At 63.5% G+C, this 26383-nt stretch overlaps 2 protein-coding genes across 3 annotated transcripts; one reads left to right on the forward strand and one right to left on the reverse strand.

Moving 5' to 3' along the window:
- Nucleotides 1-5026: 5026 nt before the first annotated feature.
- Nucleotides 5027-8501, reverse strand: LOC128827453 (interferon-inducible GTPase 5-like). Its single transcript, XM_054011329.1, has 2 exons — nt 8340-8501; nt 5027-8136 (listed from the first exon to the last, which is right to left on the reverse strand). Exons 1-2 carry the CDS (start codon nt 8483-8485, stop codon nt 6900-6902), a joined length of 1383 nt encoding a protein of 460 aa, XP_053867304.1. The 5' UTR covers nt 8486-8501; the 3' UTR covers nt 5027-6899.
- A 5858-nt stretch (nt 8502-14359) lies between these two features.
- On the forward strand, nt 14360-26383 carry LOC128827076 (heat shock cognate 71 kDa protein-like). 2 transcript variants are annotated; one of them, XM_054010792.1, is made up of 9 exons: nt 14360-14444; nt 17830-18039; nt 18484-18689; nt 19460-19612; nt 20402-20957; nt 22109-22311; nt 22885-23083; nt 23394-23626; nt 25960-26383. In XM_054010792.1, exons 2-9 carry the CDS (start codon nt 17835-17837, stop codon nt 26140-26142), a joined length of 1938 nt encoding a protein of 645 aa, XP_053866767.1. In that variant the 5' UTR covers nt 14360-14444; nt 17830-17834; the 3' UTR covers nt 26143-26383. The 2 variants fall into 2 exon arrangements, with proteins under 2 accessions (XP_053866767.1, XP_053866766.1); XM_054010791.1 differs by lacking the exon at nt 14360-14444 and adding an exon at nt 17065-17163.

Genomic DNA, 26383 nt, shown 5'->3' on the forward strand with positions numbered 1-26383 from the left:
GGGAGCTAGGACTCCTGGGTGCTATGCCCAGTTTGAGGAGGGAAGTGGGGTCTAGCGGCTACAGCGGAAATGCAGATCCCATGACAGTTGAAGACGACCCAGAACTCTCTCGATCAGCATAAAGAAAAACACCCTCAGCTAAAGAACAGACCCAGCCCCCAAGTCCCTGGCTACATTTCTCTGGCCTGGGTTACACAGCAGGTCAGACCGGATGGCCAGAGCGGTCCCTTCCGGCCTGCGGATCTGAGAGTCTGATACTCAGTTGCTTTAAGGACCGGCGGGTACATCACTTTTGCCTCAAAGTGGGGGTCCGTGTATCTCGAAGCGGGGGTCCACGTTGTATCATCCGGCTCTTACATCGTGTTTTCACTCAGTGCACTTTACGCACCCCATATTCCAGATGGGAAGACTGAGGCCCAGAAGGGGGACGTGACCTGCCCAACCTCGATCCAGCCGGCCTGTGGCAGAGAACCCAGGAGTCCTGCGCCCCCCCCCGTGCAGACGACACTGACCCGGCCTAGAGGACCTGCGGATTCAGGCCTGTAAATCCAGCACAGCCTCTCTACCTTGGGAGAAGCCGTTTAACCCCCGGCGCGTCCGGGGAGGTGACTGAGGACGGCTCTCCGGCCGACACACCATCGTGCCGGGACGTGGTGGTCACCGGGCCGGCGTCCCTGCTTCCAAGCCAGGCAGCCAAAGCTCAAGGGGCCAGTGGAAATGCGGGGGGCGGGGGGGGAGAAATACAGCTGCCCAGGGAGGAATTTTAGCCTCATGCCGATTTGTGAAACACGCCTGGGGATCTGTGACCCGCCCCCGGCTGCTCAGTGGTGCCACGGGGCCCTCTGGTGACAGGCTGGTGCACGGGCCTGCACCACAACCAGGAGCGCAGAGCGCGCCCTCTGCTGGGGCTCCCACGCCATAACACCAACCCAGTTCATTAGTGATGCCAACTTTCTAATAGCAGAAAACAGAACTGGCCCCACCCCCTCTCCGAGGCCCCGCCCCCAGCTCACTCCATTCCCTCCCTCGGTCACTAGCTCATTTTCATGGGGCTGGGGCAGAGGGTTGGGATGCAGGGGGCTGAGGGCTCCGAGTGGGGGTGCAGGCTGTGGGGTGGGGATGAGGGGTTTGGGGTGCAGGAGGAGGTGCCGGGCTGGGGCTGAGGGGTTCAGAGTGTGGGAGGGGGCTCTGGGCTGAGGGGTGGGGTGTGTGGGAGGGGGTACGAGCTCTGGGCTGGGGGTGCAGGCTCTGGGGTGGGGCCAGAAATGAGGGGTTCATGATGTGGAAGGGGGCTCTGGGCTGGGGCAGGGGGCTGGGGTGCAGGAGGGAGTGAGGGCTCCAACTGGGGGTGCAGGCTCTGGTGTGGGGCTGGGGATGAGGGATTTGGGGTACAGGTGGGGACTCCGGGCTGGGGTCGAGCGGTTTGGAGGGCGGGAGGGGGCTCTGGGCTGGGGCAGGGGGTTGGGGTGCAGGAGGGAGTGAGGGCTCCAACTGGGGGTGCAGGCTCTGGTGTGGGGCTGGGGATGAGGGATTTGGGGTACAGGTGGGGACTCCGGGCTGGGGTTGAGTGGTTTGGAGGGCGGGAGGGGGCTCTGGGCTGGGGCAGGGGGCTGGGGTGCAGGAGGGAGTGAGGGCTCCGATTGGGGGTGCAGGCTCTGGTGTGGGGCTGGGGATGAGGGATTTGGGGTACAGGTGGGGACTCCGGGCTGGGGTCGAGCGGTTTGGAGGGCGGGAGGGGGCTCAGGGCTGGGGCAGGAGGCTGGGGTGCAGGAGGGAGTGAGGGCTCCAACTGGGGGTGCAGGCTCTGGTGTGGGGCTGGGGATGAGGGATTTGGGGTACAGGAGGGGACTCCGGGCTGGGGTCAAGCGGTTTGGAGGGCGGGAGGGGGCTCTGGGCTGGGGCAGGGGGCTGGGGTGCAGGAGGGAGTGAAGGCTCCGACTGGGGGTGCAGGCTGTGGAGTGGGGCTGGGGATGAGGGATTTGGGGTGCAGGAGGGGACTCCGGGCTGGGGTCGAGGGGTTCGGAGGATAGGAGGGAGGTTTGGGTGGGGCAGGGGGTTGGGGTGCGGGAGGGAGGTCGGGGTGCAGGCTCCAGGCAGCGCTTACCTCAGGTGGCTCCCAGAAGCAGCAACACGTCCTCTGGCTCCTAGGCAGAGGCGTGGCCAGGCGGCTCCGCACGCTGCCCTCGCCCGGAATCATCTTCCCGCCAGCTCCCATTGGCCACGGTTCCCAGCCAATGGGAGCCGCAGAGCTGGCGCTTGGGACGGGGGCAGTGCGTGGAGCCCCTGTGGCCACCCCTGCACCTAGGGGCCGCAGGGACTTACCAGCCACTCCCAGGAGCTGTGTGGAGCCAGGAAGGGAGCCTGGGAGCCCGGCAGCACCGCTGACCGGACTTTTAACAGCCCGGTCAGCCGTGCTGACGGGAGCCGCCAGGGTCCCCTTTCGACCGGGTGTTGGCAGCCTGAGACCAATGGCTGGTTCACTCCTTGCCAGAGGGACGCCCCCGGGCTTGAGAGAGCTACACTCAGGGTGGTAATTCGACCGGCCACGGTGCTCATCTCAGCTGATAGCACAGGCCAGAGACCTGCCCCACAGTCATTCCCAGAGCAGATCTTCTAGGCGTGGGTGGCGCATGGACCTTCCCTTCGGGGAGGCCAGCCCCCAGGCCCTGACCCTTCTGCCCCCCCTCACCTGCCAGAACCCCGAGCTCCAACCCCACCCATCGCGGCCAGAGGAGCCCCGGCCAAACCACGCCGAGCCCTGGGCCAACGCCGGCAGGCCTGCCCTAGCCACGCCAGCTGGCCCAAGCACCACCCCAGCCAGCCCCAAGCCACCAGCCCGACCCCCGGGCCGGCCCAACCCACCCCTGGTCGCCGGCCAGCACAAGCCACCAGCCAGCCAAGCGCCGAGCTCCAAGTCGCTGGCCAGAGCTGAGCCCCTGTCACCTTTGGGGGAGAAGGGGAGCGTGGGCGGGGCTTAGAGGTAGAGCATGGGCGGAGCCACAGCATGAGCAAGGGGAGGCTTCGCCTCTCCTGGCCAATGATACCCGTCCCCCATGAGTCATTCTCGTGGCTCTTCGCTGAACTTCTCCGCTGTGTCACCCTCCCTCTAGGATGGCGCGGAAGTCAGGGGAGGCCGTTCGCTTTCCACACAGTCTCACTGGATACAGCTACACGGGTCCGTCCACTACCGCACAGGTCAGAAAATCCCACCTCGTTCTTCCTTCACCAAGCCCGGAACTTCTGGCTGACACTGATCATAGGACGGGGGACTGGACCTCCCGGGTCACTGAGACCTGACCCCAGGCAAGCCCTGAGTTATTGGAAAAGCTTCAGAGAAGGGCAACCAGAATAATCCGAGGTCTGGAGAACCTGGCTGGGAGAGGCTCAAGGAGCTAGATCGATTCGAGCGGATCACACGTTGAACGTGAGCCAACAGGGCGATGCCGCTCCGAAAAAGGCGGATCTCGTAATGGGGCGTAGTAACGGGCGTGTCGTAGGTCATTGTCCGGCCCTGGGGAGGCCCCAGCTGGAGAACTGGGTCCAGTTCTGGGCACCGCACTTTAGGAGAGATGGAGACAAACTGGAGAGAGTCCCGAGGAGAGCAAGAGAAATGATCAAAGGTTTAGAAAACCCAACCTGTGAGGAAAGGTTTAAAAACCTGGGCATGATCGGTCTGGAGAGAAGAAGGCCAAGGGGGGACTGAGAACAGGTTACAAATATGGTAAGGGTCGGTATAAAGAGGTCGGGGATCAATTATTCTCCATGTGCACTGAAGGTGGGACAAGAAGCAACAGCTTAACCCGCAGCAAGGGAGATGGAGGTTGGAGATTAGGGAAAACTCTCCAACTCCCAGGGCAGGGCAGCTCTGAAATCGGCTCCCAAGGGTGGCTGTGGGATCCCATTGCTGGAGGGTTTGAAGACCTGGTTGAACAACCCCCCTGTCAGGGCTGGTTAAGGTTGACTTGGGCCTGCCTCAGCGCCGGGGGCTGGACGTGGGGACCTCTCGAGGTCCCTTCTGGCCCCACGTTTCTGTGATTTCCAGAACCCTATGGACTCTATCCCAGAGAGGAGGTGACTTGATCCATCGAAACGCAGGGCTGGGAGGGACACCGAGAGCTCCCTGAGCCCAGCCCAGAACGGTGCAGCGTGAACTGGTCTCACTCCGGTGTCCTTGTTACCCAATGGAGGTCAGAGCTTCAGAGTCACGTTCGATCAGCTAGTCTGACCTCCCGAGAGCCAGCTGCCTGTCCTGGGCCCGACAACCTGGATTTGACTCCGTACTGCAGCCGGAGATTAACCACTTGTGCACCAGGGACTGAGGTGTCACCAATGCGTGAGGCAGATAGTCCATAGCCCATGCTGCAGAGGATGGGGAACTCCCCCCGCCCCAGGGTCTCTGCCAAACTGACCCAGGGGAAATTCCCTCCCGAGCCCAGGTCTGGAGATCCACTAGACCCTGAGCATGTGAGCTAGACTCACTGGTCAGGATTCGCTGGATGAGTTCAGCTCAGAGCACCAGGCCACCCCATCCTGTGTCCCGTCTCCCGCTGTGGCCGCTCTCTGATGCTGCAGAGGAAGGAGGGGGAAAAAAACCCAACCTGGAATACAGAAGGGGGAGATTTCCTTCCTGACCCCAAAAGGCAGATGCCCTGAAGCATGAGATTAGGAACACAAGACATAGCACTGGAAGGGACCCCTGGGCCACCAGTCCCAGCCCCTCATCACTGTCACACAACCCCAGTCATAAATATATCGAGCTCTATCTTAAAACCAGCTAGGTTGTTTGTCACACACCCCTCCTACGGGGAGACTGCTCCAGAACCTTTCAAATCATGTGATGGTGAGTTCCACAGGCCAATCATGCACTGAAAAGTATTCCCTTGGATCCGTTTTGAATTTTCTGCCTTACCTGTTGGAAAATTGGCCAGTTTTGACATTTTTCAGACCGTTTTGCGCTCCAGCCGTTCTGGATCCTCGGTGGCACAGTGGCCAGCGTCCAAGAAAAACAGATGCTTAAATAAACATCTGAGGAAAAATAGAGGTTTTATTTAATAAACATCCTTTGCTTTAGAAAAAATAAGGGGCGATTTTGTTACCACTGTCCAGTTAATGTAACAAATGAGAGATCCAGAGGTTACCCGTATTATGGCTCTGAATTTGGGCTCTGACATCTCGATTTGAGGTCGCAAGTCAAGTCCCACCCTGGATACTGAAAGAGGAGCCGGATTCTCAGCCCAGTGAGAGGGACGCAGCGTTTGCGTATCGTCTCCCTCCAGCATCTCTCAAGCCAAACCCCGTGGCCAAGATTGGCTCCTCCACAGAACTGGTCCAAAGTCGGAATTTCTGCTCCATGGTAAATTTGGATATTTTGAAATTTAGTTTTGTTCTGAATCCGGATGAAAACCAGAAATAAATTCTACAATTTCCCCATGAAACAAAATTGTTGGGAAAAACTATTTCGGTCTGGGGTCGATTGGAACATTCCCGTTCAATACATTTTTTCAAAAATCTGATCAAATAAAATCCAGTATAATCAATTTGAATAAAATAAAAACTGATAAAATCCAATAAAATAGACTCAAAATGTTTCCTTCTGGTTTTGACTTTTACAAAATTTAAAAGTTAATATAATAAAATAAAAAATGCAATAAAAGAAAACGTTTCCCTCTGCTATTGATCTGTTTTTAAAAATTAAAAACATAAAACAAAAAATATCCAACACAACTGAAATGTTTCCTTCCAATATTGACTTTTTAAAATTTAAACAAATCCAATTAAATGAAACCCAATAAAATCAAAATGTTTTTTTCCAGCGTTGACTCTTTTTAAATCAAAACCAACCACCAAAACAGAAAAAAATCCAAGAGAATAACTCTGATGAAACCAAACCGTTTCCTTCCAATTTTGACCATCTACAAATTCTTAAAAATTGAAAACAACCAACCAGAAGACAAATTTTGAACCCAGACATTCAAACGCTCATAGCAAAATGGGATTTTTTCCTTGATATTTTCCCCCCAACGCACAATTTTGTGGCAGTTTCCCACACACCATCCGATTCCGACAAGAGGCCATTTTCCGACAGAAGGCTGCTCCGCTGGGAAAGTCCCGACCAGCTCCGCCCCCAACCTCTGCCTCCTGCAGTCTCCTACGCCCTGGGCCGTGGCTACCCTACGGGGCGTTAGCGGCGTAGCTAGGTCGCCGTGGCGATGCCGGCCTAACCCTGTAGTGTAGACGCGCCCGACAGCGATGGAAGAGGTTGGGAAGCAACCTCCCCAAGTGACGGTACCTGCGTCAACGGAAGGTTGACGGTGTCTACACCAGGGTTATGTCGGCCTAGCCACAGGCCCGGGGAAGCGGGTTCTTCCCGCCCCCCAGCAACATGGCTACGTTGACCTACACTGGATGCATAGACCAGGCCTTGGTTTGCACAATCCCACGCTGTGGCTGGAAGGAGACATGGCCCCCACGTCTCCACGGGGAGCACACGGTGCCCGTCCCATCAGCGCAGGAGACCACCACCGCACCAGCCATCATCCTGCCCCGCAGGCCACCCCGCTCCCCTCCTGCGTACCTCCTCCCTCAACGCTCTGGTGAACTCCAGCCATGGTCACTCGTCCCTCCCAGGCTACCCACAATGCATCTCGCTCTCCAGGGAGCTGTGGGGTCCTGGTGCTATCTGGCCCCACCGGGGGTCCTCCCAGCCCCGCCCCACCCACGGAGCTGGTGTGGGGATGGGGGGGCGGGGGTTATTGCTCTGTTAAGGTAGCCCCAGGGGCCGGGTGAAGGGACAGAGGTGGAAGCAGAGAGGGGGAGAGGGCTAGAGGTGGGAGAGGGCTGGGGGTGGTACGAAGCCTCCAGCACCCCCCCCCCGCATCCAGTAATACAGGGCCCAGCCCTCAGTCAAAGAGGAACCCAGGATCAGGGGGGTCACAAGGCCCCCCCTCCTCCTCCGTCCCGTAGGCAGCCTCCAACACCCGCTGGGCGTCACCGGCGAAGTCCTCCAGGGCGCTGTGCAGCAGGAAGTAGGCGGCCACAAAGGAGATGCCGCCGGCCACCAGGTTCTCCAGCAGCGGCAGGCGGGTGCGGGCCAGGCGGGCGGCCACCTGCCCACAGAGCGCGGCCTGGCTCAGCACGTCCCGCACAGCTGCCGGGGAGAGCTCCCGGCCCAGCGCCGACCGCACCTGAGCCCGCAGCCGCTGGGGGGAGCCGGCGCCCGCCCGGGCCAGCACCCCCAGGGACTCCTCGTCCAGGCCGAAGCTGCGGCGGTAGGAACCCAGCGTCTCCACCAGCATGGGCACGTTGAGCTGCAGTGGGAGCCCTGGCAGTGCCGAGACCAGGGACGCCAGCAGGGCCTTCTTCCAGACGTGGCGCCGCAGCGTCTCCTTCCGGCGCCCCACGGCCTCGGCCGTCAGGGCCGGCAGTGCCAGGAGCAGCGCGTGGCGCTTGTGCCCGGCCAGCTCCTCCGCCAGCGTGGCCTGCAGCCGCGGGAAGTCGAAGCGATGCAGCTGGAAGGCGGAGAGCAGGAAAACCCGCGGGGCGGCCACGCCTTCCTTCTCCAGCTGGCGGGCGCAGTCCGCGCGGATCTCGCCCAGCACCTGGCCCTCCTGGCAGCGGCCCGGCCGGCGCCGGCAGGACGCCCGCAGGTCCTGATCCACCTTGGTGCGGATGAAGTAGAAGCGCCTGCCCGCGGAGGCCAGGGCCTGGGCCAGCTGGGCGTGGCTCTCCCGGAACCGCTCTGAAGCCACGAGGAGGAAGAAATCGAAGTGCATCAAACCCACCTGCTCCAGGTACCGCTCGGCCCGGAAGCTGGGGGTGCCGGTGCCGGGGAGGTCCCAGAGCCGGACGCTGGGAAGGCCGGGGTGGGGGTAGGGCGTGGGCTCGGCGGTGGTCTCCACGACGCCGGTGGGGGCGGCGCGGGGGTCCGAGTCGCTCAGGCCACGGAGGGCGTTGACCAAGGTGGATTTGCCGGCGCCGGATTCCCCTGTCACGGCGATGTCCAGGGTGGCAGAGTCCAGCGAATCCAGCAGGGTTTGGACCTGGGTGGAAACTTCCAGAACCACACGGGATTGGATCAGGGAGCCCATCTCAGTCAGGTCCTGCTCCCGCAGCTCCAGGCTCTGCATGGCGGAGGAGCTGGCTTGGAAAAGGGGGAGGATTGAGGTTTCTTTGCCCTTCCGCCCAGGTTCCCACCAGCCCCCACTCCCCTCCCGGAGGTGGGGAGAGAAGCCAGGAGTCCGGGCTCCCAGCCCCCCCCCCCCTCCCCCGCTCTAACCACTAGACCCCACTCCTCTCCCAGGGCAGGGGAGAGAACCCAGGAGTCCGGGCTCCCCACTCACAGCATTTCTCCGGAGGCTCCCAGGGAGCGGCTGGGCTGGTTTCGCTCCGAGCTCAGGGGCGGGGGGGGGGAAACGGAAACCGAAAGGCCCAGGCGGGCGGCCGGGGGAGGAGCTCGGGGCTGGATTAAGAGCAGCCGCCTGCACATCAGCACCTGGCTGGCAGCCAGGCTGGCACCGCACCAGGGCTCCTCCCCGGCAGCCCTGCCGGTGCCCCTCACTCCCGACCCGCAGCCCCTGCCAGCCCAGCCCTGCCCCCCCTAGCTCTGCCGGTGCCCCTCACTCCCGACCCGCAGCCCCCGCCAGCCCAGCCCTGCCCCCCCCAGCTCTGCCGGTGCCCCTCACTCCCGACCCGCAGCCCCTGCCAGCCCAGCCCTGTCCCCCCCCAGCTCTGCCGGTGCCCCTCACTCCCGACCCGCAGCCCCTGCCAGCCCAGCCCTGTCCCCCCCCAGCTCTGCCGGTGCCCCTCACTCCCGACCCGCAGCCCCTGCCAGCCCAGCCCTGTCCCCCCCCAGCTCTGCCGGTGCCCCTCACTCCCGACCCGCAGCCCCTGCCAGCCCAGCCCTGTCCCCCCCCAGCTCTGCCGGTGCCCCTCACTCCCGACCCGCAGCCCCCTGCCAGCCCAGTCCTGGGCTCCCCCTCCCCCCAGCTCCGCCGGTGCCCCTCACTCCCGACCCGCAGCCCCCTGCCAGCCGAGCCCTGCCCCCGCCAGCTCTGCCGGTGCCCCTCACTCCCGACCCACAGCCCCTGCCAGCCCAGCCCTGGGCTCCCCCAGCTCTGCCGGTGCCCCTCACTCCCGACCTGCAGCCCCTGCCAGCCCAGCCCTGCCCCCCCCAGCTCTGCCGGTGCCCCTCACTCCCGACCCGCAGCCCCCCCCAGCCCTGCCCTGCCCCCCCAGCTCTGCCGGTGCCCCTCACTCCCGACCCACAGCCCCTGCCAGCCCAGGCCAGGGGGGCGCAGGGGGGCAGAGCCCAGGGGAGTGAGGGGCACCGGCAGAGCTGGGGGGGGCAGGGCTGGGGGGTGGGGGCTGGGCGGGGGGGCTGCTGTTCTCTCCCCCACCCCACGCCGGCCTGGTTGCCATGGTTACCGGGGGATGAAGAGGCGGGTGCCAGGAGGCTGTGACAAAACCACTAGGGCGGGGCTGGAAAGGGGTCAGCTCCCACCCCATTGGCCGCGCTCTTCCAACGGCGTCCCTGATTGGCTGCGAGGGAGGAGCGAAGTCCAGCGGGCCCCTGGCTGAGCCAGTCACTGTTCTGGTCACAGAACCTGGGGGAGCCATGGGGGGGGGGGTCCCTGGCTGGGGAGGGGGGGTCTCTGGGGGGGTCCCTGGCTGGGGGGGGGTCTCTGGGGGGGTCCCTGGCTGGGGAGGGGGGGTCCCTGGAGGGGTCCCTGGCTGGGGAGGGGGGTTCCCTGGCTGGGGAGGGGGGGGTCCCTAGCTGGGGAGGGGGGTTCCCTGGAGGGGTCCCTGGCTGGGGAGGGGGGATCCCTGGCTGGGGAGGGGGGTTCCCTGGAGGGGTTCCCTGGCTGGGGAGGGGGGGGTCCCTGGCTGGGGAGGGGGGTCTCTGGAGGGTTCCCTGGCTGGGGAGGGGGGTTCCCTGGAGGGGTTCCCTGGCTGGGGAGGGGGGGGTCCCTAGCTGGGGAGGGGGGGTCTCCGGAGGGGTCCCTGGCTGGGGAGGGGGGGTCTCTGGAGGGGTCCCTGGCTGGGGAGGGGGGGGGTCCCTGGCTGGGGAGGGGGGTCTCTGGAGGGTTCCCTGGCTGGGGAGGGGGGTTCCCTGGAGGGGTTCCCTGGCTGGGGAGGGGGTGTCTCTGGGGGGTTCCCTGGCTGGGGAGGGGGGATCCCTGGCTGGGGAGGGGGGTTCCCTGGAGGGGTCCCTGGCTGGGGAGGGGGGGTCCCTGGCTGGGGAGGGGGGTCTCTGGGGGGTTCCCTGGCTGGGGAGGGGGGTTCCCTGGAGGGGTTCCCTGGCTGGGGAGGGGGGTTCCCTGGAGGGGTCCCTGGCTGCGGAGGGGCTAACATAGTGCCCCCATGGAGCCGGGGAGCTCTAGACCAGCCTGACCTCCATCCCTGGGAAGCTACTTGAGCAAGGATCAAACATTCAGTCTGCGAGTTCCCGGGCCGAACCAGCCCGGTGCCCGGCTTTGCCAGGGGAGCGGGGTTGGAGGAGGAAGGATGCAGGGGACGTAATGGACCTGGCGTGCAGCCGGGCTCCCGTCCCACGGGACTACGGTTAAGATTTTGTCCTGGGTATTTTCACTAAAGTCACGGACGGGTCGGGGGCAAGAAACAAAAATTCACGGAAGCTGTGACTTGACCCTAAAAACACCCGGCGGGGTGACTAACAGCGGGAGCCCTACCGGGGCCTTGACCACCAGCCACTGCTCCGGCCCCAGGGGCCAACCACTAGCCCCTGCTCCGGTCCTGCCACAGCTCCTGGGTGGGGGCTGACAGCTGCTCCGGCCCAGCCGCTGCGAGGGACTGAAGCCAAAGACATCACGGTCTGTGAGACCCGGAATCTGTGCCCTCCGTGACAGGACGCTCTGATAGGTCAGCTGGAGAAATGTGCCGGCCAGGTTCCCATTAGACCCCACTCCCCTCCCGGAGGTAGGGAAAGAACCCAGGAGTCCGGGCTCCCAGCCCCCTGCCCCCCCCCCCCCCCGCTCTAACCACTAAACCCCACAAGCAAGGAGTAACTGAATGGAAGGACATGGGATTGGAGGGAGGCCTCAAATGGGGCTCCACAGGCTCTGTTCTGGGCCCCGTGTTGTTTAACATCTGTGTCAGTCCCTGGCTAGGACTGATCAAGGCTGCAGCCGACACAAGGCTGGGGGCAGGGGGGGAGTTGCCAACACTTTGAGCCGGAGTGAGGGACCATCCGCCGAATAGCTGGACGTGCCGCCCCGCTCCGGAGTGGCTGCCCCAAGCACCTGCTTGGCAAGCTGGTGCCTGGAGCCGGCCCTGCCCACTGTATAGAAAGGATGGAGAGAAACTGGAAAGGACCCAGAGGCGAGCGACAAAGATGATCAAAGGGATGGAACGCAAGTCACATGAGCAGAGGCCGAAGGAACTGGGTACCGCTTGTTTGGAAAATAGATTAAGGGGGGACATGATCGGGGTCTTCCGATACTCGCGATGGAGACAAGTTGTTCTCTCTGGCCACAGAGGGCAGCAGAAGAGGCAACAGTTCAAACTGCAGCAGAGCAGATTCAGATTAAACCTCAGGACAAACTCCCCAGCTGTAAGAAGGGCCAATGGACCAGACGCCACTGGAGGGTTTCGAGAGGAGGCGGGACAGCATCTGTCAGTTCTCAAACTGGGGGTCGGGACCCCATTTTAACAGGGTCGCCGGGGCTGGCTTAGACTTGCTGGGGCCCAGGGCCAAAACCCGATCCTCACCGGCCAGGACTCAAGCCGAAACCCGGGGGCTTCAGCCCTGGGCTGAGGTTACAGGCCCCATACGTGGGGCTCGGGCTTTGGCTTCGCCTCCCCCCCAGGGCAGCGGGGCTCGGGCGGGCTCCGGCTTCGGTCCCCCCTCCTGGGGAAGGGGGTCGCGGTGCAGTGAAGGTTGAGAACCCCTGGTTTAGACCCAACCAATCCTGCCTCTTGGCAGGGGCTGGACTAGCTGAGGGGGTCTGTGGCTGTGATTCCATGGGGGGAACGGGGGTTCCCTGGCGGGGGGGGGTCCGTAGCCGTCAGACGCAGCGTGTCTGTCCGAGGGGGAGCTAATGCCAGGACCCCAGAGCTCCCCCCCTCCACCGTCCCGCCCTGCTGGCTTGGGAGTCCACTGAGCGCCGGCTGCTGCAGCAGGTCCCTGCCGCCATCGGGGTCCCCAGGCCCAGACAGGAGGGTGGGTAAAGGGGGGCTGAGCACATGGGGGGGGCTGCACAGGGCAGAGATAGGAGGGGGAAATTGGGCATAAGAAAGTTATTGGGAATTGGGGAGTACGGGGGGATCCAATGGGGTTTGGGGGATCTGGGGTTTACTGGGCAGATCAGGTCGGGTTTGGGGGATCTGCAGGTTATGGGGGATCTGGGGAGTAATTGGGAAGAACAGGTCAGTTTGGGGGATCTGGGGCATTGGGGGGATCCGGTGGGGTTTGGGGGCTCTGGGGGTTACGAGGGCTCTGTGGAGTAATTGGGGAGAGCAGGTCGGTTTGGGGGATCTGGGGCATTGGGGGGATCTGGGGGATTATTGGGGGATCCGATGGGGTTTGGGGGCTCTGGGGGTTATGGGGGATCTGGGGAGTAATTGGGGAGAGCAGGTCGGTTTGGGGAATCTGGGGGATTATTGGGGGGATCTGGTGGGGTTTGGGGGTTATGGGGGCTCTGGGGAGTAATTGGGAAGAGTAGGTCGGTTTGGGGGATCTGGGGCATTGGGGGGATCTGGGGGATTATTGGGGAATCTGGTGGGGTTTGGGGGTTATGGGGGCTCTAGGGAGTAATTGGGAAGAGTAGGTTGGTTTGGGGGATCTGGGGCATTGGGGGGATCTGGGGGATTATTGGGGGATCTGGTGGGGTTTGGGGGATCTGGGGAGTAATTGGGAAGAGCAGGTCGGTTTGGGGGATCTGGGGCATTGGGGGGATCTGGGGAATTATTGGGGTATCTGGTGGGGTTTGGGGGATCTGGGGAGTAATTGGGAAGAGTAGGTCGGTTTGGGGGATCTGGGGCATTGGGGGGATCTGGGGGATTATTGGGGGGATCCGGTGGGGTTTGGGGGTCCTGGGTGGGTTATTGGGTGTTCAGGGGATTAGGCCACATCTCAGCCACAGGAACAGAGATCTCTGCGCCCGCCGAGTCCCAGGGCAGTGCTGCTGTTCATAGGCCACGATCCCGCCAGGAGCTTTGCGCTGACGGCGTCGATAATGGGCCTTAAAGGGAACACGGATCCAGGCCAGTAAACAGCTGATTGGGCCAGTTCCAACCCCTCCCCCGCCAGCTCTGCCGGTGCCCCTCATTCCTGACCCGCAGCCCCCTGCGAGCCCAGCCCTGGGCACCCCCCTCCCCCAGCTCTGCCAGTGCCCCTCACTCCCGACCCGCAGCCCCCTGCGAGCCCAGCCCTGGGCTGAGAGGCTGAACTCTGCTCTGGTTCTGCAGTGTCCTTTAATGGGTTTCCTTGAGACTGGGAAACTCATTTCACTTGTGACCTTTAACAGGATTTGAACCCAGCACTGCATGGGACCTTTCCCCTCTAGAGGGCACCAGCCCCAATCCAGGGACTGGCTGGCTCAGGGGGGCAGGGAATGGGACACGGGGCCTTTCCCCTCTAGGGGGCGCTGGCCCCGATCCGCCACAAAGCAGCAGTCCCCATGGGGAAGTTCTGGGGAATACACCTGTGAAAGGTGTTGGGACGTTCTCAGCTTGTCCCCGAACCTGCCTCCTGGGGGGCTCAGAACCTCCTTCCAATTCCCAGCCTCGATGGGCCCCTTTATCCCCACTTGTTCCGGTCCCAGCACTGTCCTCCGACTGGACCAGCTCGTCCCAGGGGCTGGGGGGCAGGGGTGGGGGTAATAGAAAATCAGGACATCTGGTCGCCCTATTGGGGGTTGGAGGGGCACACTGGCTGTGGGGGAGGGAGCATTTGGCCGGGGGCCTGGGAGGGGGGGCTGTGTGGGGGCACATGGGCCTGGAGGCTGGGAGGGGATTGGCAGGGGAGGGGGCCAGGGGTCGCTGGGGTGCTCTGGGGGCCACACTGGCCGGGGGGGTTAACCACCCCTGGAGCCATCTCCATGCCAAGGTAAGGGGGGGGTCTCCCCGCCCCCCCCTTTTGTGTCACCTGCCCAGTCCCAAAATAACCCCCTGGCCGGGCTACCATTAGTCCCTCCCCCTTGGGACGGGGGCCCGATGGGGGCGGGGCCGGCTCAGCCCAGGACCCTCCCAGCTCCCCAAAGCGTCCAGCCCGATGCCAATTCCGGCAGCTGCGCCCCCCCGGCCCGGTGACGGAGCGGCCCAGGCCGGCCCCGATTGGCCCAGGCAGGCGGCCAAGTCCAGAAGCTTCTGCAAAGGGGCGGCGGGGTGGGGGGCCGGACCCGTATATAGCGGGGGGGGGGGGGCGCCGGGCCGGAACGTAGCCACAGCTGGGGCGCAGGGACCTACCCGGGGCGCACGGAGCCAAGGTAGCGGGGGAGGTTTCGGGGCCTGGGGGGCAGGTTCCTTGCGGGGGGGGGCGGGCATGGTCACGCCAGGAGATGTTTTTACCAGTGTTTATTCACGTGCTGGCGCTCGCCGCTGCTGTTTTCCCTCTGGCTGGAGCCGGGCTGACAGGGGGGAGGGTGCTAGGACTCCTGGGTTCTTACTTGGGGGAGGGTTTCTCTCCCCAGCTCTTCAGGGGAGTGGGGGGTCTAGTGGATTGGGGGAGGGGGCTGGGAGTCAGGATTCATGGGTTCTCTCCCTACCTAGGTTGCTAAGTGGCTGGGGGGGGGGGAAATCCCCATTGTGCCTCAGTTTCCCCATCCCAGCAGAGCTAATAAATTGCCTTCCTGGGGCCGGTGAAGGTCTCCCCGCCGGGACCCGGGCCATATACGGCACAACAGCGTCACCCCCAGAAATAGTCTCTGGCGGGCAGCCCCTGGCCCAGCACCCAGGGCCCCGCTCTGGCTGCGGGGGGGGGCGGGTGGCAGGGGGTGTTTCCTCCCCCTTGGGGCCAGCCAACCCCCAGCTAGCCCCTGGCTCTCACCCCTCCCTGCCCCTCGGGACACGCTAGCCTCTGGAAACGTAATTCTTGGGGTGGTGCCCTGTAAATAGGGGTAACCCCCACATTTTGCAGCTAAAATAGCTTCCCACCCTTGCTGCCAGAGGTCTGGGCATAATTGGGGGGCTCTGGCGGTGGATTGCCCCCCGGCGGAGGGGTCTCTGGTTTGGGGGAGTATCCCCAGCTGCAGGGGCTCTGGATGGCGGGTCCCCCCACACTGCCCCCCTCATTTGCCATGAGCTCGGAAGCGGGGGATTAGGGGTTAACTGGAGGAATCCACCCAGCTCGGAAGTTTCAGAGGCTGCAGAAACGAGACCTGCGAATCCCGGGAGGGGGGGACCCTCCATTGGGGCCCCCGTATCTCCAGAGCCCCGGGTCCAAACCGCTTCAAACTTCCCCCCTCGATCCTGCCCCGCTCCCCGAACCGCCCTGCCGAGTTTGGGCCCGATCGGCCCCTCCCTGGGGATTTTAGCCGGGACGCACCACTGGCCTCCAGGGCGGGCTGGAGTGGCGCAGCACGAATCCAGGGGCTGTCAGCGCGGCTGGGGCGGGGCAGGGTTTGGGGCGCCACTCGGGGGGCGCCTGTCACGGCCCCACTGGGGGGCTGGGAACAAACCGTGCCGGGGCGACGCCCTGCTGGCTGCAAAACTCGGAGCCACAAACACCCCCCCCCCCCCTTATCTGCGCGCCAGACATGGACAGCCCGGGCGGGGGGGGCTGTGAAATAGGGTTCCCCCCCCCGCACTGCTCAACTTGCTGCATTGGCAGCAACCCCTTTCCAGAGCCCGCGATAGAACCCAGGAGTCCTGGCTCCCACCCTCCCTGCTCTAACCACTAGACCCCACTCCCTCCCTGAGCTGGGGTGCGAATTAGGACTCCTGGGTTCTATCACTGGGTTGCAGGGGCCGGAGCAGGGAGGGCTGGGAGCCAGGACTCCTGGGTTCACGCTATCTGTTCGGACACCCGGTTCTCGTGCTGGCTGTGACGTTGAGAGCTGCGTTCTATGCTGTCCGTTCCCGCACTCCCCAGAGCCAGCGCCCAGAGACGGCGGGAGCGCCCTGCCCCGACCACAGGCCCCGCCACTGGCGACTAGTGGAGCCTTTCAGCACGTCTCTCTGGCAAGGGCACAGCCAGGCGGGGCTCTGAGCCGGGGGACTCCAGCTCTTATCGCTCTGATGCCGGCACAGGACAGCTGATAACGGGTGGTGGGGGGGAATAATTCAGGTCCTAACTCCAGTGGAGCATGAGCTGTGTGTGTGGCCCTGAAAACCCACTGGTCTCTTCTAGTGCCCTGCCAGGACCTGCATGTGGGGCCGGGTGCCCGGCTGGCGTAAGGAAAACCCGACTCCAGGAGAGCGAAGGCCCATGGACCCCAGCCGGGGTCAGGCTCTGTCCCGAGTGCTGGGCTAGGCCGCGCTTCATAGAACTGCACACAACTGAGTGATGGGGGAGTGAGGTCAACTGGCTAGAGCCAGGACTCCTGGGTTCTCTCCCCAGCTCTGGGAGGGGAGTGGGGTGCAGTGGTTAGAGCAGGGGGGGTCCCTTCACGGAGTAGAAATTAGCAGCTTCCCTCTCTGGGGTGCCAAAGGGGTGCTGGCAGTCTTGGCCAAGCTTTGTGGTGGGGGGGTGCATGGGCTGTACCCTGGGACCGGCAGGGTCCCCCAGGGAGATGGGGCTGTTACCCCAGGCCTGAGCTGTGAGGGCCCCCTCTCCTCTTGCATAAACTCCCTGTCCCACTGCCAGCTGGCAGTGCTGCCCCATGGATCCGCCGTGGGGGGGCACAGGACCTGCGATTGGCTGGGCAGCCGGGCGGGCCGCCCCCTTGGGCCAGGGGCCAGCGAGGACCGTGTTTCTAGAAAGACCGGTGGGGGCGCGGGGCCAGGAGAGGGTCTGGAGCCCCGACCCGGGCTGTTCCAGCAACTTCGCTCAGCTCCCTCCGGCGGAGAGGGACCGGACACACGGGGCTCCCCCCTCCAGCAGGCGGCAGCAGGGACCGGGGACAGATGGGGACACGCACAGGAGATTAGCCTGTCGATCTAGATACAGAATTTGGCAGAATTGGGGGGGGGGGGTTATCGTTCTGACGGATAATATCGGTGTTTACAAAAATCTATTTGAACGTTCCCATTGCAGGAAATTGCAGGGTGGGTCTCAGATGACCAGACGTCCCGCTATTCGGGGCTTTGTCTCGGATCCTATTACCCGTCCCGATTTTTCACCCTTGCTCCTGGTCCTGCTGGGTGGGTCAGACGTTAACTATTTAACGACTGCCGCTGAGATGGCCGGCCTCCCGTGGGAATCCCTGGGATCCCAGGCGCGTCTCGGGCAGCGGTGCTCTCGCGGGGCCGATGGGTCCAGCAGTGAGAGAAACGCGCCCGGTGGGTTTGTGTGCGGACCGGGGCACCGACCTCGGGTTTCAAAATCGCATCCTTTCAAGCCTCTAGAAACTGCCACAGACACAGGGCCCATCTGGCCCGATATCTTCCTCCCCCACGCCTCAGATGGGACCCTGGAATTCGAGCTTAACAGTGGATCCTACTGAACTAAATTCTGTTAACATTAGTATACCTATGGAAGTGGAGGGGGTCTAGTGGTTAGAGCAGGGGGCTGGGAGCCAGGACTCCTGGGTTCTCTCCTCCGCTCTGGGAGGGGAGTGGGGGCTGGTGGGTTAGAACAGTGGGGCTGGCAGCCAGGACTCCTGGGTCTCTCCCCGGCTCTGGGAGGGGAGTGAGGTCTGGAGGGTTAGATTGGTGGGGCTGGGAACCAGGACTCCTGCATCCCATTTGACCCCCTCCCTTCCCCCTTTGCAGCCAAGATGTCGAAGGGCCAAGCTGTAGGCATTGACCTGGGCACCACCTACTCCTGCGTGGGGGTTTTCCAGCATGGCAAAGTGGAGATCATCGCCAACGACCAGGGCAACCGCACCACGCCCAGCTACGTGGCCTTCACGGACACCGAGCGCCTCATCGGGGACGCCGCCAAGAACCAGGTGGCCATGAACCCCACCAACACCGTCTTCGGTGAGTGCCAGGACGCAGGGCCTTTCCCCTCTAGGGGGCGCTGGCTCCGATCAGGCCCCAAGGCGGGGGGGACTGGCTGGCTCGGGTGATGGGGAAGGGGATCTGGAACTTTTCCCCTCTGGGCTGGTGGCCAAGGACATTCTGATCCCTGTGTGAATCAAGTTGGTGGGTTCTCATCCAGGCAGGACAGGGGTCCCTTTGCAGAAACCCCTTGGCAGGGAGTGGGTGGGGGATGCTATCTTTAGGGAGGAGCAAGGAGCCCCTTGGGGGGACCACCGGGGGGCCCCAGATCCCTAGAGGGCAGAGGGGTAGCTTGACCCTGAGGGAGCTGGGGGGGGGGCTCTGATCTGGGGAGAGGGTGTGGAGGCTGGAGCCCCTCGGGATTCCCTGTCTCTGTCTCCCACTGACCCCCACCCCTCTATCCCTTCCCCCCACCCCGCCCAGATGCCAAGCGCCTGATTGGCCGGCGCTACGACGACCCGGTGGTGCAGTCGGACATGAAGCACTGGCCCTTCCAGGTGATCAACGACGGGGGTCGGCCCAAGGTGCAGGTGGAATACAAGGGTGAGACCAAGACCTTCTACGCCGAGGAGATCTCCTCCATGGTGCTCACCAAGATGAAGGAGATTGCCGAGGCCTACCTGGGCAAGGTGAGGGCTGGGGGGTGGGGCCAAGAGGCCTGGGGGTGGGGCATGCCTGGAGGGTGGGGCCAAGAGGCCTGGGGGCAGGGCATGCCTGGGGTTGGGGCCAAGAGGCCTTGGGGTGGAGCATGCCTTGGGGGTGGGGCCACGAGGCCTGGGGGCAGGGCATGCCTGGAGGGTGGGGTGGAGCCAAGAGGCCTTGGGGGTGGGGCATGCCTTGGTGGTGCAGCCAAGAGCCCTGGGGACAGCGCCAGGTAAGACCTGGGGGCATGGGCCATGCTAGATCCTACTTTGGAAGCTGGGGCAGAGAGTGGGTCAGAGTGGGGGGGGGGAAGAGGGGCTGGGAACCAGGACTCCTGGGTTCTGTCCCTGGCTCTGGGGGGCATCTAGTGGGTTAGAACAGCTTCCTTCCCCCTCCTGCAGGGGGCAGCCTCCTAAGCGCCCAGTGCCCGTATGCTGAGACCTGCTAAACAGTTATCTCAATGCCTGGACTTGGCCCCACAGCCCGGGCTCCTGCGCCCCTGGGGACCCCACCGCCCCGGCCTATCCCGAGGCCCCCACTCAATGAGCCTCTGGCAGGGTTTGAACCTGTGGCACCAGAGTGCCCGCTGTGGGCTGGAGGAGGCACTCCGATAGCCGGCAGCAGTAGTAGATCGTTACCCTCTGGGGCAGAAGGGATGAGAAGGGAGCTTCCCCCAGGTCCTGTCTCCCCCACACGCACCCTCCTTTTGGGGGGAAGGCAGCCCCAGCTTCCACTGACCCGCCCGTCCCCCCCGCAGACGGTCACCAACGCGGTCATCACCGTGCCGGCTTATTTCAACGACTCCCAGCGCCAGGCCACCAAGGACGCCGGCACCATCGCCGGGCTGAACGTCCTGCGCATCATCAACGAGCCCACGGCCGCCGCCATCGCCTACGGGCTGGACAAGAAGGTAAGCAGGGAATGGGGGACCCTGCCCCGGCCTCTAGGGGGCGCCCATCGGGGACTGGCCGGCCCTAGGGTGTGGGGGGATGGGATATGGGGGCCCTGCCCCTCTAGGGGGTGCCCATCCGGGACTGGCCGGCCCCAGTGTGTGGGGGGATGGGATATGGGGGCTGTGCCCCGGCCTCTAGGGGGCGCCCACCCGGGACTGGCCGGCCCCAGGGTGTGGGGGGATGGGATATGGGGGCCCTGCCCCTCTAGGGGGTGCCCATCCGGGACTGGCCGGCCCCAGCGTGTGGGGGGATGGGATATGGGGGCCCTGTCCCTCTAGGGGGTGCCCATCCGGGACTGGCCGGCCCCAGCGTGTGGGGGGATGGGATATGGGGGCCCTGCCCCGGCCTGTAGGGGGCGCCGATCGCAGTCTGGCTGGCCCCATGGTGGGGATGGGGGGCAGAGCGATGGGATATGGGCCCTGCCCTGGCCTCTAGACGGTGCTGATCTGGGACTGGCTGGCCCCAGGGTGTGCGGGGAGAAGATGGGATAGGGGGCCCATCCTCTGTAAGCGTGGGGAAGAGGGGACTGGCTAGCTTGGGGGAACAGGGAAGAGGGCTGGGAGGCTGGCTGGCTCAGAGGGGGATGGGATCCAGGGGTCCCATCCCTGTGGGGAATGGGCTCTGGGGGGCCCTGGGCACTTTGCAGTGTGGGGACTGGCTGGCTAGCTCGGGGTGGGGATTGGGATCGAAGTGGGAGGGACACCCCACCCCCCCGGCATGCTCCATCTCCTCCCCCCCCCCCGCAGGTGGGCGGGGAACGCAACGTGCTGATCTTCGACCTGGGCGGGGGCACCTTCGACGTCTCCATCCTGACCATCGAGGACGGGATCTTCGAGGTGAAGTCCACGGCGGGCGACACCCACCTGGGGGGCGAGGACTTCGACAACCGCATGGTCAACCACCTGGTGGCGGAGTTCAAGCGGAAGCACAAGCGGGACGTGACGGGCAGCAAGCGGGCGGTGCGACGCCTGCGGACGGCCTGCGAGCGCGCCAAGCGCACCCTCAGCTCCTCCACCCAGGCCTCGGTGGAGATCGACTCGCTCTACGAGGGCGTGGACTTCTACACGGCCATCACCCGGGCCCGCTTCGAGGAGCTCAACGCCGACCTGTTCCGCGGCACGCTGGAGCCCGTGGAGAAGGCCCTGCGGGACGCCAAGCTGGACAAGGCCCAGGTGCACGACGTGGTGCTGGTTGGCGGCTCTACCCGCATCCCCAAGATCCAGAAACTGCTGCAGGATTTCTTCAACGGGCGGGAGCTTAACAAGAGCATCAACCCCGACGAGGCCGTGGCCTACGGCGCCGGTGAGGGGCGGGGAGGGGAGGGGCAGGACGATGGGGGAGGGGCTGGGGGGCAGGGCGATGGATGGGGGGAGGGACCAGGCGGGGCGATGGATGGATGGGGGGAGGGGCCGGGCGGGGCGATGGATGGGAGCAGGGGGCATGGCAGGGAGCTTGGAAGAGCAGTGATGAGGGGAGGGGAAGGGGGTGGAGCAGTGGGGGAGGGTCAGAGAGGAGTGGATGGGGGCTCCAGGGCGGTGGGAGAGGGTCAGACGTGGTTTAAATGAGGGACGTGGGGGAAGGCTTGGAGGGGCAATGCTGGAATAGATGGCGTGTGCTGGGGGGCTCCGACGGGTAGGGGGAGGGTTAGGTTGAAGGGGGTAGGTGAGGTGTGGGGGAGGAGGCTTGGAGGGGCAGTGATGGGGGAGAGGGGGCTTGGAGGGGTGGGATGGGGTGGGGGAGGGGAGGGAGTAGTGCGGGGAGGGGCAGAGAGGAGTGGATGGGGGCTCAGAGGCAGTAGGGGAAGGATGAGATGGGGGCGCTGGGGGAGGGTCAGACGGGGGTAAATGAGGGACGTGGGGGAAGGTTTGGAGGGGCAATGCTGGAATAGCCGGCGTGTGCTGGGGGGCTCGGAAGGGTGGGGGGAGGCTCAGGTTGAAGGGGGTAGGTGAGGTGTGGGGGACGGGGCTTGGAGGAGCAGTGATGGGGTAGGTGGGGCAGCTGAGGGGAGGGGCACTGGAGGGTAGGTCAGACGGGGGTAGATGGGGCAGGTTCGGGGTGGGGGAGGCATGGGACGGTAGATAGGGGTCTTCAAGGGGCAGTGATGGGGCAGATGGGGAGGTGGACAGTGGGGGGCATGGGAGGGGGCGTGGCGGGGTAAGGGGGCAGACAGTGTGGGGCTGGAGGCCATGGGGTGACACTGTCCAGGGCAGGGACATGACAGGGGGGCTGGCTCTGGAGAAGGTCCCCCCCCCCATGCAGAGATTGGGGTTACGCCGTGCGAACGGGGTCCCGGGCACATCTCTGAATGAGCCCCCCCTTGGCATAAATTATGCAGATGAGCCATTAGTGGGTGCATATATGATGCCCTCCAGTGGCGGATCCGATCCTGGGCCCGGGCTGGGGGGACCCCGGTGCCTCGCTGACACACACCCCCCGTTCCTCCCGCCCCCCAGCGGTCCAAGCGGCCATCCTGTCGGGCGACAAGTCGGAGAACGTGCAGGACCTGCTGCTGCTGGACGTGACGCCCCTGTCCCTGGGCATCGAGACGGCCGGCGGCGTCATGACGGCCCTGATCAAACGCAACACGACCATCCCCACCAAGCAGACCCAGACCTTCACCACCTACTCCGACAACCAGCCCGGCGTGCTGATCCAGGTGGGGGGGACGGGCCGAGCGGGGGGGCAGGCTGCTGGGTATGGGGGGGGGGGGAGAGCTCCTGGAGGGTAGCGCCAAGCAAGGAGGGGGTGGGCACAGAGCTGGGGGATGCAGGCCGGGAGAGTGTGCAGATTTTGGGGGACTCAATGGGGGGGTGCAGAGAGCAGAGGGGGGCTCACCCAGGTGTGTGGGGAGGGAATAAAGCACATGGGGGTGCAGCAAGACGGCTGTGTGGTTTGGGGGAGCCTAGGAGACATGGGGAAGGGTGCAGACCGGGGTACACACAGTTGCGGGGGGGAGGATGGGCATGGGGCACCGCAGCGGGGGGGGGGGGGGGGGTTTGCCAAGCTGTGGGGCATCACCAGGAGGGTGGCTGGGGCAGGGGTGCAGAAGGCAGCAAGTGCCCAGAGATGAGCCCCCCAAAATGACAAGGAGGGAAGCTCGGGGGAGGGGGTGTCTGACTGGGCAGTGGGGTGCAGGGCTGGGCATGACCAGGGGGCGTGGGACCCCATGCCCGTCTGCAGGCTGGTGCAGCCGGTTCCCTCCTAACCCCCTGCCTGGTGCCCACCGCAGGTCTTCGAGGGCGAGCGGGCCATGACCAAAGACAACAACCTGCTGGGCAAGTTTGAGCTGACGGGCATCCCGCCCGCCCCCCGGGGGGTGCCCCAGATCGAGGTGACCTTCGACATCGATGCCAACGGCATCCTCAACGTCTCAGCCGTGGACAAGAGCACGGGCAAGGAGAACAAAATCACCATCACCAACGACAAGGGTGAGAACCCAGGCGTCCGGCCTCCAACCCTGCCCTAACCCTCTAGACCCCAGAGCCAGGGAGAGAACCCAGGAGTCCTGGCTCCCAGCCCCCCAGACCCCACTCCCCTTCCTGAGCCAGGGAGAGAACCCAGGGTTCCGGCCCCCAACTCTGCTCTAACCCACTAGACCCCAGAGCTGGGGAGAGAACCCAGGAGTCCTGGCTCCCAGCCCCCCTGCTCCAACCACTTGACCTCACCCCTCCCTGAGCCGGCAAGAGAACCCAGGCGTTCGGGAGGCCCCGTGCTGAGCCAGTCTCCTGTCCCCAACAGGCCGTCTGAGCAAGGAAGAGATCGAGCGCATGGTGCAGGAGGCGGAGCAGTACAAAGCAGAGGATGAGGTCCAGCGGGAGAAGATCGCGGCCAAGAACTCGCTGGAGTCGCTGGCCTTCAACATGAAGAGCACGGCCGAGGACGAGAAGCTGAAGGACAAGCTGGCGCCCGAGGACAAGCAGAAGATTCTGGACAAGTGCAACGAGGTCATCAACTGGCTGGACCGGAACCAGGTGAGGTGTGGGGGTGCAGGGCCTCTGGGCTGGGCTGGAACTGGGGATGGGGCCTCTGGGCTGGGCCGGAACCGGGGGGCAGGGAGGAGTTGGAGAACCAGACATGGTTGGAGGTCCATGGTGAGGGAAAGGAGGGGACCAGAGCTTCAGGGAGCCCCTAGCTCCCCTCCCAGAGCTGGGGAGAGAACCCAGGAGTCCTGGCTCCTAGCCCCCCCCCCCCGCTCTCAATACTAGACCCCCAGCTCTGGGGGGGGAGTGGGATAGAATGCAGGCCCCCCCCCCTCCCCACCCCCACCAGACGGTCCCAGAGCTGGTGTCCCCCTCCCCCCCCCCCCCCCGATAAGATGAAATGACCCTTCCCACCAGCAGCAATGGGGCGGACCGCTGGGTCACTCGTGTGTGCGCACACACACACACACACACACACACACACACACACACACACACCCCCGCTGGGTGCCAGGCCTGTGCCTTGTTGCCTGATTTAGGGTGTTAATAATATTAATTTGGATAATCTGGGTTTTCGGCCAAGATAAAAGTTCTTGTCCCGAATCAGGCTCCACAGAATTTACAAAGGACCCTCGGGGCTCTGACAGGAAGCTCGCGCTGAGACCGCTAGAGCCTTAAAGACTTTTTATTAAAATCCGTGAAATAGTAATTCAATGGTAAAACACTCAGAGTTACAAAGTGACAATTGCATCACTGCTCTTCAGAAGAGACACCTGATCTTATGCTGTTCTGTGCTACAAAGCTTTGGTCACCGTACTCACACCCGTCCTCGATAACCTGGGGAGAGACAGGACCAGCCTCGCGGTTCAGGTTTCTCAGTTCTTGAGTGAGGGATGCAGTGCTTGGAAGAAGCTAATGCTAAGAGCTACCGAAGCGAACTTGGGGTTTACTTGACTAACTTGAACTTAAAATCAAAACCAAGAACAAAAGCTTAGAGAAACCAAGTTAGCCCTAGTACCCTTGAAACTTAAGAAGAACAAGGACTGCCTAATAGTAGTAGAATCATAGAATCTCAGGGTTGGAAGGGACCTCAGGAGGTATCTAGTCCAACCCCCTGCTCAAAGTAGGACCAATCCCAACTAAATCCACAAATAGCCCCTCAAGGTGGTTTGAGCATTGGCCTGCTAAACCCAGGGTTGAGAGTTCAATCCTTGAGGGGGCCACTTAGGGATCTGGGGCAAAAATCTGTCCGGGGATTGGCCCTGCTTTGAGCAGGGGGTTGGACTAGATGATCTCCTGAGGTCCCTTCCAACCCTGAGATTCGGTGATTCTAACTCAAAACCCTGGGTTTAGCAGGCCAATGCTCAAACCACTGAGCTATCCCTAGTAGTCATAGAGGGTAGACTAGAAGAGGAAGAGAAATACTCTAGTGAGGTGCGTCACCTCTTTTATAGGCCGGAAATCCTTCCTCCTCTCCCCAAATTTCATTCCTCACCCACAAAATGTTTGGGTACGCTTAGCCCGTGGGCTAGTGTTTGTGCGTATTCATGACATGTACATACGCACATATATTACTTCCGTTCTTTAGTAATTTGAGTTCTTTCCTGGGGGGTACCTGTGACGTCTGTGGGTACCAATTTGGAAACCCCCTTGGACCTTTCTTCCATTGTCTATTTGACTAGATAAAAGGTCTTAGACAGATGCGTGGGCGCAGGTAAAAGATCTTAATCTAGATGCGCTAACTCCGCCTTAGCTTAACATACAGGATAGGGCCTGCAGGTCCCTTTGCATTACAGCCAAACTTCCTTTCATATAAATCTATTACAATAAACCAAATACTAGAGATATATCCATCAAGCAGGTTAGTCCGATAGGCTACGGCCTGCAGGTGGGCGCCTCTCCCACCGGGTGGCGGCAGAGAGCCGAGCCAGAGTTCCAGCATCTGCAGCGCCCCTCAGCCAGGCGGGGACCAGGGGCTGGGGGGGGGCCCTGTTGCAGAGGCTGGGGGTGGGATGTCTAGGTTTGGGGGCAGCCTCCCATGGGACCTCTGCAGGGGCGAACGGGGCTCGGCAGCCCAGAGCTCGGGCGGCCCCAGCGTCTCCCCTGGCTCCTAGCAGCCTCCTCTCTGGCGGGCAGATGGAGAGATCATCCGGGACCCTGTTGTCGTCCCCCCCCCCCCCCCGGAGGGAGGCTCCCTAGATCTGAGGGGCCTCAGGGAGCAACGGGTGGGGCCGGGTGGACCCGCTGTGCTGTCCTGTACGGGTGGGAACAGCCGCAGAGCCCCCCAACATCTGTGAAGCCTGGGTGGATACCAGCCGGGGGGATGCATTGGGGCTGGCGTGCAGGGGGTTAACTCTGCCCCCATGTCCCCCCCCCCCCCACAGATGGCGGAGAAGGAGGAATACGAGCACCAGCAGAAGGAGCTCCAGAACCTCTGCAACCCCATCATCACCAAGCTGTACCAGGGTGCCGGCGGTGGCATGCCCGGGGGGATGCCCGGGGGCTTCCCCGGGGCCGGCGGGGCTGCGGGAGGCTCCTCCGGACCCACCATCGAGGAGGTGGATTGAGACACCCGGCCGCGGAGCCCGTCCTTCCCCAGCCAGGCCGACACAGACATCACACATCCCCGGGAGAAGGGGCGGGTCACCGGCTGGCTTACCCCATGGCTTTCCCAGGAGTCTCTGCTCTAGCGGGGACCCCGCTCCCCCCATTATGACTTGCTGTTTAGTGGGGGTCAGCCCCCACCCCCTGCCACTGCATTGAGAATCCAGCGGTGTCGGCTCACAATAAATTATTGTGCCAGTTTCA

Source organism: Malaclemys terrapin, chromosome 21, assembly GCF_027887155.1.
Source record: "Malaclemys terrapin pileata isolate rMalTer1 chromosome 21, rMalTer1.hap1, whole genome shotgun sequence".
Taxonomy (NCBI): Eukaryota; Metazoa; Chordata; order Testudines; family Emydidae; genus Malaclemys; species Malaclemys terrapin.